The 17,424-nt window shown below is 39.5% G+C and overlaps 1 protein-coding gene across 3 annotated transcripts in view; it reads right to left on the bottom strand.

Moving 5' to 3' along the window:
- Window positions 1-12,464: 12,464 nt before the first annotated feature.
- The window catches only part of SPSB4 (splA/ryanodine receptor domain and SOCS box containing 4), a 129,767-nt gene continuing 124,807 nt past the window's right edge, over window positions 12,465-17,424 (bottom strand). For all 3 annotated transcript variants that reach the window (XM_062613217.1, XM_062613218.1, XM_062613216.1), the window contains one exon: window positions 12,465-13,752. In XM_062613217.1, the coding sequence (XP_062469201.1) occupies window positions 13,625-13,752 (128 nt within the window). In that variant the 3' untranslated portion in view covers window positions 12,465-13,624. The remainder of the gene's footprint in view (window positions 13,753-17,424) is intronic.

Genomic DNA, 17,424 nt, shown 5'->3' with positions numbered 1-17,424 from the left:
CTCTCACTGATAATACCCTTCCTGTTGTGAACGAGAGAGCATGGCACAGTAGAAGCCCAAAGCAGTTGTAAGTAGCAAACACCACTGCAACGTGTTGCCTGCTCTGTTCTGTGCTCTGTGTTTCTGCCATTATAATTCAATGAACCATCATTTCTTCTTCCTTTTATCCCCCTTTCTACCAAAGACCTTGTAAAATAAGGCTAATAACATCCAGTGTTTTCTATAACGAACAGTATTTTCTTCCAGGTCAGTCAGTGGTATTGTCCTCCATCACTTTTATAACGCTTTCCCAAGCATCTCTCTCTTTTCAAACAGGAAAAAAAAAAACAAACAACCAAAACCCAAGCCTGTATTTTGTGCTGCTTTCCTTGCCTTAGATGCTTCTAGACAGAAAGTTACCTTCTGATTTCACCCAAAATATCTGTTCATTGAGCCTTTCACATCCCTGCCATGCAAACTCCATCAACAAAATGCAGCTGGTAAAGGGTATGTAGTGAGAAGGGAGCACTGAAACTGTCCTTTTAGCTTTGGAGAGAACAGTTTTGATGCTTCTGCACCTTTTATAATAAAGAAATTAAACTTGAATTTGAATGGGATTCAATCGCGTTACTGGAAAACTTTAAACAAGATTTCATCAGGCAATGTAGCAAGGCTTACTCTGAACACTGAGACTTAGTTCTAGTGTGATCCCGCCATGAAATAAGAACTCCAAAACCAAAGAGCTGAAGGTTTGGGAAAGCAATTTTTCAGCCATCATAAAGTAACATCTCCTGATTGCCACTGTGTGGCACTGCAAGAAAAACAAAGCCAGAAATAAACATACTGAAAATCCACATGGTCTTTCACTCAATCCGCATAATCAGAGAAACTACCTGAATATTCAAACACAATACTCCTTTAAGAAAGAGCCACTATCCAAGAGAACGCTCACTGATGTACCGTATTGTGTCGTGGTCATGTTAGCTGTTCGTGGTACTTCATAGATGAAGCAGGGAGTAAGGATTCTGTATCAGTATCTCAAATACATACCGTGTTTAAGAGAGGGCTAGAAAACCCTTAGGCTTTTTTAAGAAAATTCAGGGAAAAGTTATTATTTTCTGTTAAATTTTGCCCTAACAGCAGAAGGACTATAAATGGATTTGTCAGTAAGATGGATATTGTTAAAGCAGAACAAAACAAGAAAACACTGCATTCAGTATCAAGTAAATATTCAGAAAATAATGAAAATAAAACCTTCCTGAGGTTTAAATAAGTAAGACTCTCACAAACAACCAAGCTTTCTGAAACAGAGAACTCTGTAAGTACCTGAAACAGAGCAAGCTTCAAGTATAACCAAAAATGTCAAAAGAAAGTTCAACCAGATGAATAGGTGAGTACCCACACTAAGAGTGACTTAGGAGAGCCTGAAAAAGACATAATGGGCTACCATTCATAATCTCATAGCAGCTATCTACCTGCCTTTTAAGAGCAACAGAAGTCAGGAAGAGAAGAAAAACATGCTGGCATGAAAAGCTAGTGTTACCAAAAGGATTTCGCATGCAATCTCCTGATTCCTCAGCTACTCACTTCCCTCTGCTCAGTAAATACTCTGCTGTTTTAAGGAATAATGGATAAGCAGCACAAGAGGAAGCTTTAAAAAGTGCATATGAAAACTGAGAAACTTAACTGCAAATAGGTTATTTGGGGAAAAAAAAAAGTAAAATGGGAACATGATGAAGAGATGTTGTGTTACATTGCATCACACTGGAGAAAGGTGCTAACAGATGGCTGGCTGCAATAGTCCATAGGCTAGAAAGATGAAAGCAACACAGAAGTCTCTTTCAAGATACAGCATCTCTGCACAAAAGATGAACGCTTCCTCCCTTTATGCTGCTTCTTAAGATGTGGTTTCATTTTCAGCTTACACCCGTCTGAACCAACGCTCATGTCTGTATGCTCTGGCCCTTTCTTGTGTCACCACCAGCAATCACTGGTAAGTGGCAAGCCAGACCAACTTGCTGACACAGCTGAAAGTTAATTTGTTTTCTTCCTCTTATGCTGCCTGCATAGCCACACAGCTGCTAGCACCAACATAGGGAAGGCAGTGCACATCATTTCTATGGATAAGAGGAAAAGATCGGATTGCCCTTTTCATCAGCAGCTACAGCTCTTAGGGTGATTTATGACAGTAAACCTGGGAAAGTAAGATCATAGAATAACCACATTTTTCTAATCTTTCCTATTACTTCGAATTATGAGAAACCTGAAACACACAGCTGGAGGAGCTGCAGTGAAGCACACTGCAGGCCACCTAGGATCAGGGGGCAGACTTCCAAGACAGGCAGCTCTGTGCATTCACAAATTTCCTGTTCAGAAAGTGCTGACTTTTGAAGTACTTTGGGGCACCAAAGGCTGGTACACCTTTAGAAAAGCTATTTTCACCTATTAATTCCTTGGAAATGGTGACTGCACACAGACACCTCTAAATGCAGGAGTGGCCAAGGTACAGGCTTGAGCCAGGCACAAAAACTCTGTAGCAAAACCAGAAAGCGAACTTGACTCATTGTGTTTTTTAGCAAGCCATTATGTCTCTATATGAACTGCTTTTCAGTTCAGAACTCTCTTTTGAGGCAACCACTTGTAAAGAATTAACTCTATAATCATCCTTCGAACCTGGAACACCCTCTACAGATCTGATAAGGTAAGACATGAGAAAGATGGGACAAAATCAGTGTACTAATATTAGCTTTCTGGTGAAGTGCTTGTAAATATATGCATGAAATATTGTCAAATAGAAGTGAACTGACAATGCCTCAATGTTCCAGTCAGAAAACATGAATAGAAAGAAATCAATGCACAGAGAGTGCACAGGAACAGCAAGATCATGATTGAAATAAAAAGAAAATTGGTAAAAACCACATTGCCAGGAAATCAGTACTTTTCAGAGAATGTCAGAATGGCTGCATTCAATCATGCTGGGTCAGCAGGAGACTTTACTACTGCTTAGTAACAAAACTCCTCTTTCCCCTCTACCTTCTTTATTTTGGTTCCCTTCCTCAACTAATCGCTTTTGTTTGCCAATCTCCTCCACCTCTTCTTCACACACTTCTTTTGAACTTTGTTTTAAGCTGCAAAAGAGAAAGCACTATTTTTACTTTGGTGAATAATCTGACCTAGTACCCGATGCCTTATTTTAGAAAGTGACAGCACCCTCAGCAAAGTGCACATTGAGTAGACAAGCACTGGCTGCTGACAGCTCCAGAACAGCTTATCCACAGGGCACCACTAGTGAAAAGTATTTTCAGTTAGGTTCGGGGCTGGTGGAAGTTTCCTTGGTGATTTGGTTGCAGCTACCAAACCACACTTTATCACATTTACAGACTACCAAAAGATGGGTGATAGACAATGAGGGCAGTTATACAGAAAAAAATGCATCACTTTAAGAATGAGACCCATTCAAACACAATGCTGATGAAAAAGCCAAAGTTAAGTATCAAAGAACAACACGAGGTTTTAATTACAAGAGGAGAGACTATTTCAGGAAATAGCAGCTAAAAACCAAGGGTCACAAAAGATATGCAGCTAAAATATGAGTTTTCACAGCAATACTGTGGCAAATGAAACAAAGGAAAGAAAGTAAAGAAATGGTAATCTGGTCTTCACATCGGCATGAAGTGGGGGATAAGGCAAGAGACAATTCTTTTACCTGGCTGTAGACCACTGACTAACAAAAAGAGTTTCAAGATAAGGTAGGATCTGGCATATAGAAAGAGACATGTCTTTATCAAAAGATGTTTCCTTAGAATTTAACCGTATGGATAGATCAAAGGATAATCAAGTTCTGGCTCATTTACAATGTGCATGTATAGCCTGGGAAGACACTACTGAGTGCTACATCATTCTTGCATTTCATACAGAAAGAACCACTCGTGGCCCACATCTTAAGGCAGATAATTTTAGTTGTGTGTAGGGAAAAAGACCTCAATTTGCAACATTAATTGCTGTTGTTATGCATAATTAGAACAAGCTATAATAAGAAATGGTGAACCACAAACACATTTATTGTCTTACAGCTAACCATCACAGTCCAACAGAAAGGTTTTGACTTGCTGAAGTGAGATATTATGACCTTCTTTATTAAACTATTAGATTAAATGAGCTAACAGTTTCTTCTAGACTTACAAATCTGCAGAAACATCTGATTTCTTTCCCCCCTTCTATTCCCATATGGATGCTATGCAAGAAAAAACTGTTCTCAAGAAAATATTCCTTCATCATGCTCCCTCCCTTCACCAGCAAGGGCAAGCAGCACAGCCTGACAAAGAAACACAAATCTTCTTTGCATTGCTTAATGCATATTGCAGATAACAATGTTCTGGGACCTCCTTGCTCTGCTTGTGCTGCAGAGACAGAGCAAACATCTGGCATAGGGACCTTGGGAGAGCTACAGGTGGCCAAGAGCAGCTTTGTTTGCCTAGAATTTCTTGAGTTAGGAACCACTGACAGCTGAAAATCTGCTTTGAGTTTGACAGAGGAACTCAGAGACGTGTGCTGGAGCTGTGACTCCCATGCAGTGCTCAGCAATTCCTATGAAGAGTGAAATTGGCCTTTTGATCCAGCTTAGCCTGCCAAGACATACAGGTTTGTGATTTGAAGAACCCATCTCTGTAATCTATAAATTCTGGTTTATTTGCATTCTCCTTACCATTCCACACCTCTTCTGCTAATAGAGGGAGCAGCACTTCCAGATAAATGGAGGTAAGAGTTTTGTACTGCTTTCTTCCAGAAAAGAATTAGAGCAAAGACATTGCTCCATGACAAAAGACAACAAATCATTGTAAAATACTTACAAATTCCAGGAACTGACAGCATAAGAGAGGAAAGCAGAGGGCATACTTCTGTGCCAGGAGACACAGTTCCTGACTAAAAGCTAAGATGTTGGATAAAGTGTGTGTGTGTGTGTGTAATCTGAAATAAAAGCTTTGATGCTTTGATATGCAAATGTCAGGGCATCCTAAACACTCCAGCCTAAACTACTTTAAAAAACCCCTATTCATGGTTGATGATGGGAAGGAAAGTGAGGCTTGGAAATACACTTTGGTTTTAATTTGTTTTGTACTACCTTTGTGCTACCCAAAGTGAGGAGTAACTATTTAAGAATTGTAGCTAAACTCATGGGAAGGCTGCTTTCAGTATTGCATGTGCTAATGAACAACCCTAAGTCTAGAAACACCTCCCAGATGAACTTCTGGAACAGGTTCTGGAGACTTCATGGAGTTAGAAATTACCTCTAGTCACAGGGACCTGTAAGCACAGGGCTCCAATTCCCATTACAGACCAACAGAGAGCGCTTCTCAGCCAAGAAACAGCCACAGGCTGATGGTGTTAGCCTATGCTGGCCAATGGAAACCAAGACTTCAGATGGCTTTAGGAGGATCAAGACTGACTGCTATGTAGGAAAGTGTCTTAATTAACTGGTTTTAAGTCTGCAAACCAGAGCCGTATGACAAGCAAACTGGAAGCATTTGGATCAGAATACAGAATACAAAATACATCTATTGCACTCAAATTGTAAATTCACTATTAGCCTCCTAACTGGTCAAAACCAGAAGAGGAGGAATTTTGTTTTGTCTGCTTTTTTCTCCTCTATTTTACTTAAAGGAGTGCTTTGGAATGATTTTTCCTTCTTTTTAATCCATTACAGAAGTTCATAGCATGCTCCTACCATGTTTTTCCATGATAACAGTGTACATAGGCCTAGGACAACATTCAAAAGGCAGCCCTGTGCAAATAGAAGAGAATTTAAATTCTCTGAACTCATTTATCTTTGTTTTCTTTAAACAAGAAAATCATGAAAGGGAAAGATCTTGATTAAATACATGACACCTGCTCTTTTTAGTTATCATCTATGTAGAAGTGATGGTCTGAATGCACACACAATTACTGCAGGGTGTAAAAGTGAGCAAATTTACAAAGATAGTATCTTTAATAAGACTAATGCTATGCTCTAAAATCCAGACCAGCCTTCAAGATATGCAGGCTGTAGCTTTGATCCTCAAAGCAAAATGCAACTTGAAACGGGTGATACAAGTTTAACTTGCACAAGTTAATCAATTACATCATCAAAGGATTTCGTACATGCAAGTATGGAGGGGGAAGAACATTAAGAAGGAGTTCAGTAAGTCATTAGCTCCTCTTAGAGAGCAGAAAGGCGGGCTAGTAACAAATAGGAATTGCTGGTGGTTCAGGGACATGAAAAATAGTAGGGCACAATATATTTATGGACTAAAATTTCTGTGTAGCTGAATTAAGTTTAAGCAGTTCTTAATCTGAATTTAGCTTTAAAACTTGGTATTTGTGTTTCAGTGGAGAAGAATTTCTGTACCTGAAAGTGTCTCATCTCTTGAATTTCTGTTAGTTGGGTCTCATAAAAGATGAGTCACTTGCCCTTCTGGTTTCCTTAATTATAGCAAGACAAAACCATATAGGTTCAATAAGGAAACTCGTAACAGAAAAAAAAAAGAGTATTTTTAGATTTCTGCAAGTGAATTCCAAAACCAGAAAGCAAACAAATGTTCCAAGCCTTAATTAAAAAAGAAGAATTAAAATGAGGGCATGATCTAATGTGTCCTTCCTCTTTCCAAGTCAGAAAGTTCCCTGACCCAAACAGCAAGTATTTCAAAGTTATGAGGACCATCTCCTTCTGCTCCGTGAGAGGCACATGTTTGGAATATAAATGTTTAGGAGATCTTTCTGGAGAGAGAAACTTTTGGGGAAGAAAAAAAGAAGACTATCACTCAATTCAGCTTTCAGCGCAGAAGACACAACATCCTAGGAGAGCTTTCTATCACTGCTGTTCATTCATCACCTATTATAGGACAACTAAATTGTTTGTTCCCACTTCTGAGGAGGGGATGGGAACACCAAGTAATGCAAGAAACCAGGCCCTCCAGATTTCTGTTTTCCAGCTTGGATTCAGCAGGAAGCTGGAGGTCACGGATCTCGGAGAGGAGGAATTTTCTGAATTACAATTATAGATTTATTTATTTTATGTCACAGTCATCACTGATAACAAAGTTCCATATAACATATAGTGGGGGAGAGCCAAAGATATGAGAGGAACTAAAGTGTGGAGTTTTAAACCTCAATGATAAGCAGCTCTATTGTTAGGATTCATATTTATTCCAATCTTCTGCAACGCTCTTGTGACAGCTCAGAGACTCTTGTGACAGCTCCAAGAACTTTGATCTGAAGCAAATTCTTATTTGAAATACTGCTGATCCTCTGAGGAGGAAAATTAAACTGAGCTCACTGAAGGTTAAAGCGCCCACAGTGGTTTTCCCAGAGTAAAGGTCCCAGTAGAAGAGACAAGAGAAGGGAAACAAGATGCAGAAGGCAAAAGACATGTTAGCTGCAAACTAGCAGTGGTCTTTTGTGTATATGTGCAGAATGAGGCCATTTGGGGACACTGGACTTAATAACAGGATGGTTATTAGATTAAAACCAAATTAGGACAGTTTACACAGAAAGCCACTAACATGATATATGTCTCAACATGCTTTTAAGTACATTTTTGGGGTCATGAGCAGTTTAGTTCAGCTCATGATTGTGAGGAGAGGATTGAAATTACAAGGCAGAAAAAGAAACAAAACCAATCACTTCTCTTCAGCTATGGCATGGCACACACTGCCACTGGAAAATAGCAAATATTTTACAAGGAATTGTGTTTCCAGGAAAGTTAGCTTGAGAAACAGAGCCTGATTCCCACATATCTGCAAGGAAAAAAAATGCAGTAAGATTAAAAACACTGAATAAATTAATTGGATGGCTTCATTTGTATCATGAAAACTTAGGGAAAAACTGGAAAAAGCACACAGCCGTGTTTCAGCTTACACTAGACTTTATCACAGACTAGGAAGCAGCTGGTGGATTAAACTGCATCTATCTACCAAAGAGATGCAACACTTCTACCTAAAGCATAACATTTTGGCTGTTATCGGAGTTCCTGCATTAGACCCATGGAAATTTAACTGGGTTATGGGCAACATCTGTTTCATGCAAAGCCACTTACGCTATGGTGCAAGTTTGCTGAAAGACCCAAGTACTATGTTGTCCATAGTTCGGTACTGTTACTCATGACTTAACAACGAGCCTGCTCCTACATAACAGCTGTCATGGAAAGAGAAGTCCATGTGCTGCTATGCCAGCTACAAACCAACCTACGAGTGAATAGATATTTGGTACCAGTGACTATGCAACTGGAGATGTTATCTGCATTAAAGCAGCACCACAGAAGTAATTTAGAGTATTAGATCTAGAACAACAGTCAGTCCTACAAAGGAATTGGAACCTAGATGACGCTGGCTATTAAAGATGGAAGAAAAGTGACTGCTGGTTTAGATGTACACAAGGAAATTATTAAAAAGAATAAACTGGAAAACCATCAAAGTGATAAATTGTTTCTGGCAGAACCTGGATTTCAACTAGATCTTCTGGAGGCCAATTTAATACACAAAACATGCCTTCCTCTATAGGGGGCTTTTCCCAGTGGAGGTTTATTTATTCCAATTAGATGGTAGGGCTTGGGAAACATTTTAATAGCAGGAGCACCCGATGCCAGGCCATATTTACCAAGGGAGCTAAATCTGGGGGGGAGTTTGATTTTGGTTTGTTTCATCTCTAGACAAGCCTTGACAGAATACTTCGCTAGGAGGATTCATACCCTCTATAGCCTATTAATTTGCAAGAATGACAAGCACTTAAAATTTATCTATAAGTAAAGTGAAACTCCAGGCCCTCAAATAATGCCACAGACACCTCTTCGTCCAAATGCATGTATTGAAATTCTGGCCCCATGCCTCAGAGCTATTCACATTTTGCTACATGAGAAGCAATGCACTTGCCAAAGTGATTTTCTTAGTGAAGAAAGCCTGAAGCATTCTGCCATTAAAAACATGCATTAATTTCCCAGCTATGTGTGCAGCAATCACTTGTATCTCTGTTAATAAAGTCAAAGTGTAATATGAACATTTTATTCATTAAAAGACTGCATTTGCAATTGGAGCTTGCAATGTGAATAACCTTATTTAATACCTTTAAAAATAATAAATAAATATGGAGAAAACTGATCCAGGCACAAGTGAACAGATGCTGATCTCAACTAAGTGCCTTTGTAATGATGGCTTATGACTGGTATTTGAAACAGTCATAAGTAGAATGTGTTATAGATGAGGACTGTCAGAAACATCATTTCTGTATTTTGTTTGCTTTTCCTTAGAAGCCTGAAGACACCTCCCTTTTGTGCTGTAGCTTTCAAGAGCCAGAGAAACAATAAATTAAAATCTAAGAGCATAGCTGTCTCAACTGTACGTATCCCCTATAGAACCATTCTATGATTCTGATGTTAAAGTTATTAGAAACATGAGCTCTCCTTTTACATCTAGTCACCTAGAGAGATTAGAGGCTCTGTAACTTCCAGATTTTCACAGCTACACAAATTAAATTAGAAGTTTCTGACCTTGACACCTGTTTCAAACAGGATTTGCAAAGATGCCTCCAAACTGTAGACCCTTTTAAGGTCTGCCATTTATCAATCACTTCAGATATGCTGACACTGCTGTCTCACTGCTGCTTGGCGAGTAAACTGCCCCGTACTGAGGTCTGTCCTGCCAATAACTGGGCTTCTCTTTGGCTAGTATTTAAGCTAGTTTGGATGCTCCCATGTGTTACTGCAGTCATAGCAGTATCGACAGAGCAGCCCTGCTCTTTGCCTAGAAGTTAATTCATTAAGTTCCATGTGTGGAATAGGATGCTGCTTCACACAGCTGCATACTCCAGTCCTTCAGAGGCTTTTAAAGCACATGCAGTTTCATGACTGTAAACCCTCAGGAAAAGGCTATTCGCTAGAGCTCTGGTCCTTTATTCTGTGCCCCCACCACAGTACATTCAGATTTGTTTCAATACATCTTCAGTAGGGCATTCTGCTTTGTAGCAGATGCTTCAAAGCATTTTTATGTTGGACACTGCCTGCAGAACACACTGAGCTCTTCTCTGACGGAAACAGTTGCAATCTCAAAAACAAAAAAAAAAAGAGGGGAGGGTGTGCATTCAGGCTGACGTGTGTTGTGTATTTCTCATGGCTCTGTGTCTACGGAGAACATCCCCCAAGGAGGAAGGAGATTTTCTGGTGTCTCTTTGAATCAGGCAAACAAAGGATTTCCACTTCATGATCAGCAGATACTCTTTTGTGAGATAAACAGGAATGGATAAGGATCCCAGGTTCCTTTAAGTACACAGAATGAAATCCGCCATGAGATTTTAATGATTTAGAAACTACAAAGCTTTTGAAAATCATCATCAAGGAGCCAAAAAGTCTGGCTTCCCCTTTCCATACAGGGCTCAGCCTCAACTGGACACATTTTTTCGTTCAGCTTTCTCACAACATTTACCTAACTACACTTGCCAGATGCTTTGCTGCAGAAACCATCTGCTTGACATTGCTTACATATAATAAAGTATTGCTCAATACAATGTATTGGAAATGTTTGGAGATCTTTACATGGGAACCAAAAGCAGCAGTGCTGACTCAAGCAGATCTCCCACTGATGTCACTGGGAATTGTACCTGAATGAGTCCTGCCAGATCTGATACAAAGCTGGCTGTGTAGTGATTACCGCTGACTGATGTGAGAACATATGGTTATAGTTTAACAATACCAACTGTAATGGAGATGAGAAGGAAATTTTAGAGCATTCCTGGCTTGCTGCCCTTCTATAACTATCAGAAACACTCAAATGATTCATATGTGTCTGCTTCTGTAACAGTTTTTCCCAGCTTCAAGTGAACACTGAGGAACTTGCAAAGTTAGATCCTACCTCAACAGTTTGAGTCAGTCTGTTGAGATAAAACCTGAAAGCCAGCAAGACTACATGTGAAGTCTAAAATCAGACTTCACAATTTCTCTACAGATTGTATTACATTACCTCTAGATGAGAATGCAGACGTTTCAATACATTTCCCTTGGTCCAATCTGAAGCAGAAATTAAGCCTTCATAGCACTGACTTTGTCAGTCTAGTAGTAGGGACATGAGTGTGATAACTGCTATACCAAAAGACAGTGGCTTCTCAAATTTGACCCCAAATTTAGGTGTTATAAAATTACAGCTGCAGTAAGTCTAAAAGCTGAGAGTATCAGTGAGGTTACAGCACTTGTTAATTGTGATCACAAAAGCAGCACCTTAGTGGAGAAATCAAGTCCTGTCCCTCACAAGAGCTGCAGAAGGATGAAGAAGTGCAATACTGATAAAATAAGGAAGAGAAGGTATGATGCATGTAGCCACAAGTCTTAACCACAGCTTTAACAGAAGGAATGCTGCACCTTCAATACTTTCTAAGAAGGGGCCATATTAGAGACACAAATGCCAAAGAGCAGGTAAAACACTTCCTGTTGCCACCCACTAATTCTGGTTTAGAGGAAGCATCACAGAAGGAGCATCAACAAAAATTCCAATACAACTGTAAAATAATTAGGTTAATTAACATACAGAGGCACCATTAATTTGTCTCATGGTATCAGTTCCCACCTTACTGTCACATTAAAAAGCTGTCAGCCTGGGTCATGTGAAAGAAGAGGGAGAACACTTATGAGTTGTGCCACTGCAATTACTCAAAGGAACGTGAAATCTGGTTACATACAGTAAAACACTGATTTTAGGAAATGCTTATCTAAAACAGGCTTCAGTGGTGGAAAAGTAAGATCTACCAGGATTACTATGCCACTACACCATTCCTGAACAGCTAGCTGCTTATCTTGTTTATGAAAGATCACTTGACATAGCTGTATCTTCCCTTTTGAGTGTTATACCCTCCTATCTCCTTCTTCCTACATACCTATCAGGACAAAAGGTTTAAGGTAGACAAAGCAAGTGGAAAAGTAAGAAACAGATCACAGCTGTAATTCTTTCCCTTTGCAAGACTACCGTATGTACCTCTCACCTTAAGTGAAAGCAAGTCAAAAAAGTAAGTTGATCCTGAAACAACCATCAATTTACGTAGTTAAGCCCAGAAAAGCAAATCACTTATTTAGTTTTTGACATCCTTGTTTTACCTTGCCCTTGTTGTTTCCACTCTTGCTTGTGGTGTAACTTGGTTATCTCATGTTTCTCTTGGGCTGAGAGAAGAGCAACAATCCATGCTTTAGTGGTCAAACTTCAACCTGCCTCAAAAGCATGGAGTCTCAAAGCACAACTCTGCACAAAACTAAAGGCAAGAAAGGTGTTAAAAGCAGGAGTACAGCTGTATTCAGAGTGAGTGGGATAAACCAGGAACAGGACATGACACTGCCTGCGACGTCTCTTGCATGTGAACCCAAAGCAGCAATTTGAAAGAAGTGCTAACAGAAACATCTGCAAAGCTGCAGGAGGAACTGAACTTCAACTCTGCATGCAGTGGTACGTTATTCAGCACTTCATCAAGGGAGACATGAGTTTCATTTTGGACAGTAGACTTTATTAGAAATTTTCTCCTCATTCATCAGTAAATTCACATTAAAATACGCTGGAGGCAGCTCAGTCTAAACATTTGACATCCTGCCGTAACAACAACTTCCAGTTTAAAAACTAGATAACTGATCAGGCAGATAACTTGAAACATGTAAGAAATGCAAACAGAAAGCAGCATCTTAAAAAAATGGGATGAGCCTGAAAAATTAATACACTTCAGGTGGAGTTCGGGAAAAAAAACAAAATCAGTCACCCCAAGATGGGAAACAGTTAAATGAGAACTCCACAGACTCTAAATAGATAAATAAACATTGTAACCACACATACATTAAAAAGAGAACCAAGTACTTAAGAGTTCATACGACATAAAAATTATAAATTTGTTCAAATAAAAAAGTGACAAGCTTTCTGAAGTACGAATATCCTAAATTCCCGGGATAGTGAACACTTCCTTATAACTTGCAGAACTTTAGAGGGACTAGATTTGGTCTTGAACACAGTGGACTGCATCTTACTGTTAACCACACCTGAAGATTTGACACATATACCAGCTTTGCTCCCCTCGTGTTTTTAAATCACATACTCTTCTTCTAACCAATAATCTGCTTTTTTAAACACCAGAACTTTCAAATACTATAGGCCTGATTACATTGAGTGCTGAACACTCAAAGCTCTCAATACTCTGAATACTAAAGACAATACACATAAAAGTCACTGTCAAGGTTTTGCCTTTGCTACTTTATGTTTTATCTGTTGGGAAGAGGTGTAGGAGAGAGAAAATAAAATAAATCACATTACTGAAGAATGCTCTGCCCTGCACGACAGTGGGTTTTGCAGGTCACACTTTCTATTGGCATTTACCAGAGGCAACAAAGATAAACCAATACATGAGAGATGAGAATAATGGCCTTTAGGACTGTAAACAAACAGGCAACAAGTAATACACAAATGTCGATCAAATCAATGTTTTCACATTCTTTAGTAGTCCCCCACAGTGATCTGCTTTGACTGGTTCAGAAAAAAATATATATTAAAAATTAAATAACACTTCAGTGTCCATCACCAAGATTTATATTTTGCTGTAAACAATTTTCTGCCATTTGCATTGATGTAGTCCAATGTGAGGCCAGAGGGTTCTAGACGTCTTATTGGTATTGTAAATAATTCTTCAGAGACAGAGGCAAAGGTAGAATTTCTATGTCATGCAGGCGTTCTCTGCCAAGAGCAAAACGAATTGATCTTCGGCACAGGTCCATTAAAGGCAAGGGTTCCGCTGGCAAAACAAGAAAGAAAAGAGTTAATTTTTCAGCCTATTTACAGGCAATGTTTTATTTATTAACATAGATTGTGGATTGTATTAAACAGCCATAAAGACAATAATGGTATTGTGAAAAAACCCAACTATGAAACAATTAAGATAATCAATAGAAGCAAAGACAGAATTCGATGCACTTCACCCATAACAAGTGATTGTGAAGTTTCAGACTGAGCTTCCTTATCTGTAAGGCTTAAAATAATATTCCAAAACCACTCTTCAGGCTCACCAAGCTGCAGCATAAGAAGTTACTACATTCCCAGATGTCTAACAAGACAAAGAGCTTCTACTCTTGTTTATAACACAACATTCATCTTGTGTAGCCTTAACGTGAACTACTCTGGCAACTTCTGACCTTGACATACCAGTTCCTTCTTACATCTTAGGAACTGGAAATGGCACTTAAGGGTACCCAAACTTCACAGCAAACACTGCTCTTCCTGCAGCACACTCTCAGATTTTCTTTCTAGGATGTTCCTTGGAAGCAAAAAACTTAAAACACCCTTAAAAATGTAGAGAAATTTTAACCTATTCCTCCATCTCCATGCACAAATTAGGGGAGAAGGATTCAGCTGACTGGAGGGCGGGGGGGGGGCGGGTAATGTTCTCATATGTGTACACACAACCAGGCCCAAAATATACAAACAACATCTGCAGACCCTCCTTGTTTAGTTTAATAGAAATAAGTACCTTTCAGAAATGCCTGGCAGATAGCACTTAAGACTGGGGACCCAACCACAGTGATCTGCAGCATCTCAAACCATCTCACCACTATATCACATTCTGGCCTGCAAAACTTGCACAGAATTGCAGGAACATCATAGAATTCCTATCTAATAGTAGCATGAACAACCCCTGTGATTGAAGAGCTTGCAATGGAAATCTTTTTGAAGCAGGAACTGGAATAAAGCTGTGAGGCCTTTAGCCAGTTACAACTATCTTGAAGAAAACTCTAACCAGATGGATTTGGTTGCACATGTTAGTTTAAAAGGGTGAGAGACTAAGAGACTACAGGAAATTCTTCTTTACGTGGTAAAACAGTAGTATCCTTTAAAACATTACTGGTACTTTCAAATGGAGGGGGGGAAAAAGTCATGTGATTATATTAATGATAACCTTTTATAAACTTGACAACTTACAAGTGCTCAACACTGTACAGCACTGTACAGCACTCTGTGGTGTTATCAAGAGCTCTCTTACATGCCACATGTTGGTTGACACAAACTATGTTAATCTGCCCATCCTAAAGTCAGCTAAAATAAAGCTGACTTTATTTTAAAACCTACTTGAAAAAAAAAAAAAAAAATCACTACAAAGCACAAAATATCCAACTGAAGGATTTGCTTTATATGCCAAAAATGTCTGGTTGGTGACACACCACTCACTTAATGGACTTCCTAGCATTTATCCCAGCATCACATTTGATTTGTCTAGTCCACAGTTCACTCTGGTGTTTCCCAGGAGTGTCTGGCAAAAGAGCTTAGAAAGCATTCTGCTGTATGCTGAAAGACTAAAAAGCTTATTTAACTTCATAACCACTTCAGTGACTTGCATATGGAGTCTATTTCTCCATTAAAAAAAAAACCAACAAACACTTAATCTATAATTTTGGCTATTAAAAGATGAAAAAAAAAAGAGCCTTCACATTCCAGTAATAAAGTAACATCTTCTATACACTGGTGATCTTAGTTAAGTTCACAGAATTGTGAACATTAAATCTTACAGGATGAAGCTGTAAAATTCATTAACAGGGATTAAATAAGTAGGAGCAAAACCGGCTCACGAGTTCCAGGAGATGGAATATGACACACCTTACAAGATCTACACCATAAACAACCATTGTCTGAGTTATCTTCCCAGAATCTCTGAGGTCCCAGTCAGAAGATATAAAATAGAGGCTAAGAGTGCTTAAAGCCATTAACCTGACCCTGTGGTCTCTTTTGCCCCCTAAAGGAATATGTAAAATGCAGCCATCTGTGCAGCCAGTCAGGGAGTTAATCCTAAACTTCAGAACACAATTTAAGGAAAGGTTAGAATATTTTTCAAGCTTCAAATGCTAAATGAGTATCTCTCATCTCACTTCTACGGGGAGTTTTCAAATGCTACAGAAAATGCCCCGAAGTGTTGGCAACAGCTGTTAAATTACACACACTGAATGTGCTTCTGCAACTTGAAACTAAAGCTATATTTTTTATTCTCCTTTCTATCCAACAGAAGTTCAAACTTACAACAAAATTAGAACACGTTTGTCCTACAATACTAAATAAAAGTTGTTTTCTGGAGTAAGCCCTGTACAAACTTGAGGAAAAACTGTAATAATAGCATTTGGCAACTGTGAATAGCCCTAAATGCTCAAAAATTAAATTCAGGAACAGAAATAATCTTCGTTTTTAAAATAGTTTATGGGATAACTGTAAAACTGTTTAAAGGCTGGCAATTTGGGGGCAGCTTAACTCAATAATGCTCAGAAGCATTATTAACATTTGGCATGCACCTTAATGCAAGCATTCTCCCATCAATCATCAGATCTCCCAGTTTTACTACATTACAAAAGGAGGATCATTTGGAAAGAGGTCCAGCTTTCCAGACACACAAGTTAGGGTCTGAAAACTGGGTGAGCTCAAGGGGGAGGCATTTGTGTTAACATGGGGAAGAGGCAGAAGCAAGTTTGTATAAAGACTATATAGACCCTTGACAGCAGCTGGGAGTGCTCATCAGCTCTGGCATCTGGGTGCATCCCTCAGCAGCACCCTGCCCCAAAGCCCAGCAAGACAGACTCCACTGTGCACCCTTCTCCAGCCCATCAGAACCTGGGCGAGATAGGTGCCACCAAGTGCTCCAACAGGTCCCCTGCCTTGGGAGCTGGCAGAGCAAAGGCACATCAGACTGCCAAGCATAAGCAAGTGGTGATTTCAGAGGCGCTTTAACATTAATCAGGTGCCAAGGTCTGGCACACAGCCTGGCTGCTAATATCTGGGTGCCAAGACCAGGCTCTGCCATGCCCCCACTGCAGATGGTCCTCCACCAGTTGAGAGGCTTTTCCTGTGCTGGAACTCCTTGGGGAGAAGGAAGTGGGGCAACATCAGCACAGCATGCCAGTGAGGAAATGAACCACTGCAAAGAGGTTGCTGCTCATCTGCTGTAGCAGCTGAACCATCTCTTTCACACACATGCAAACACCAAAAATGCTTTTGGTTTTCTGGGAAATTCAATCAGAAACAGAAGTTATCACTGTGCCTTGGTCCTTTTGGAGAGGAAAAGTTCGACAACCCTGAGTATACACTGCTATGCACCCCACCTAAAACACACACACACAGACTTGATGTATGCAAAAACACTCAACAGTACATTCAAGCATTCAAACCACTATTTCCAAAATGCTCATTTCCTTTGAGATCATACAGATAACGCTGAGAAGAAAATACTCGAATAATGCAAGAGATAGGAAGATGAATTTTGAAGCCACATGGTTAAGCAGTAAGTCTGGCTACTGAAAAAAGTCTCTCTTTTACAACATTAAATATTTACCTTTGAAAACGTCTGAAATTCAGGGACATGAACTGCTTCTCAGGAGATCTCGCTCCTCAGCATACCTAACATGCATGATGAGTGTTGTGGTTTTAGAATAAC

Source organism: Pezoporus occidentalis, unplaced genomic scaffold, assembly GCF_034315485.1.
Source record: "Pezoporus occidentalis ecotype Australia unplaced genomic scaffold, CSIRO_AGI_Poc_V1 ctg164, whole genome shotgun sequence".
Taxonomy (NCBI): Eukaryota; Metazoa; Chordata; class Aves; order Psittaciformes; family Psittacidae; genus Pezoporus; species Pezoporus occidentalis.
Note: the sequence above shows the minus strand (reverse complement) of the source record. Positions and strands in the feature narration are given on the sequence as shown.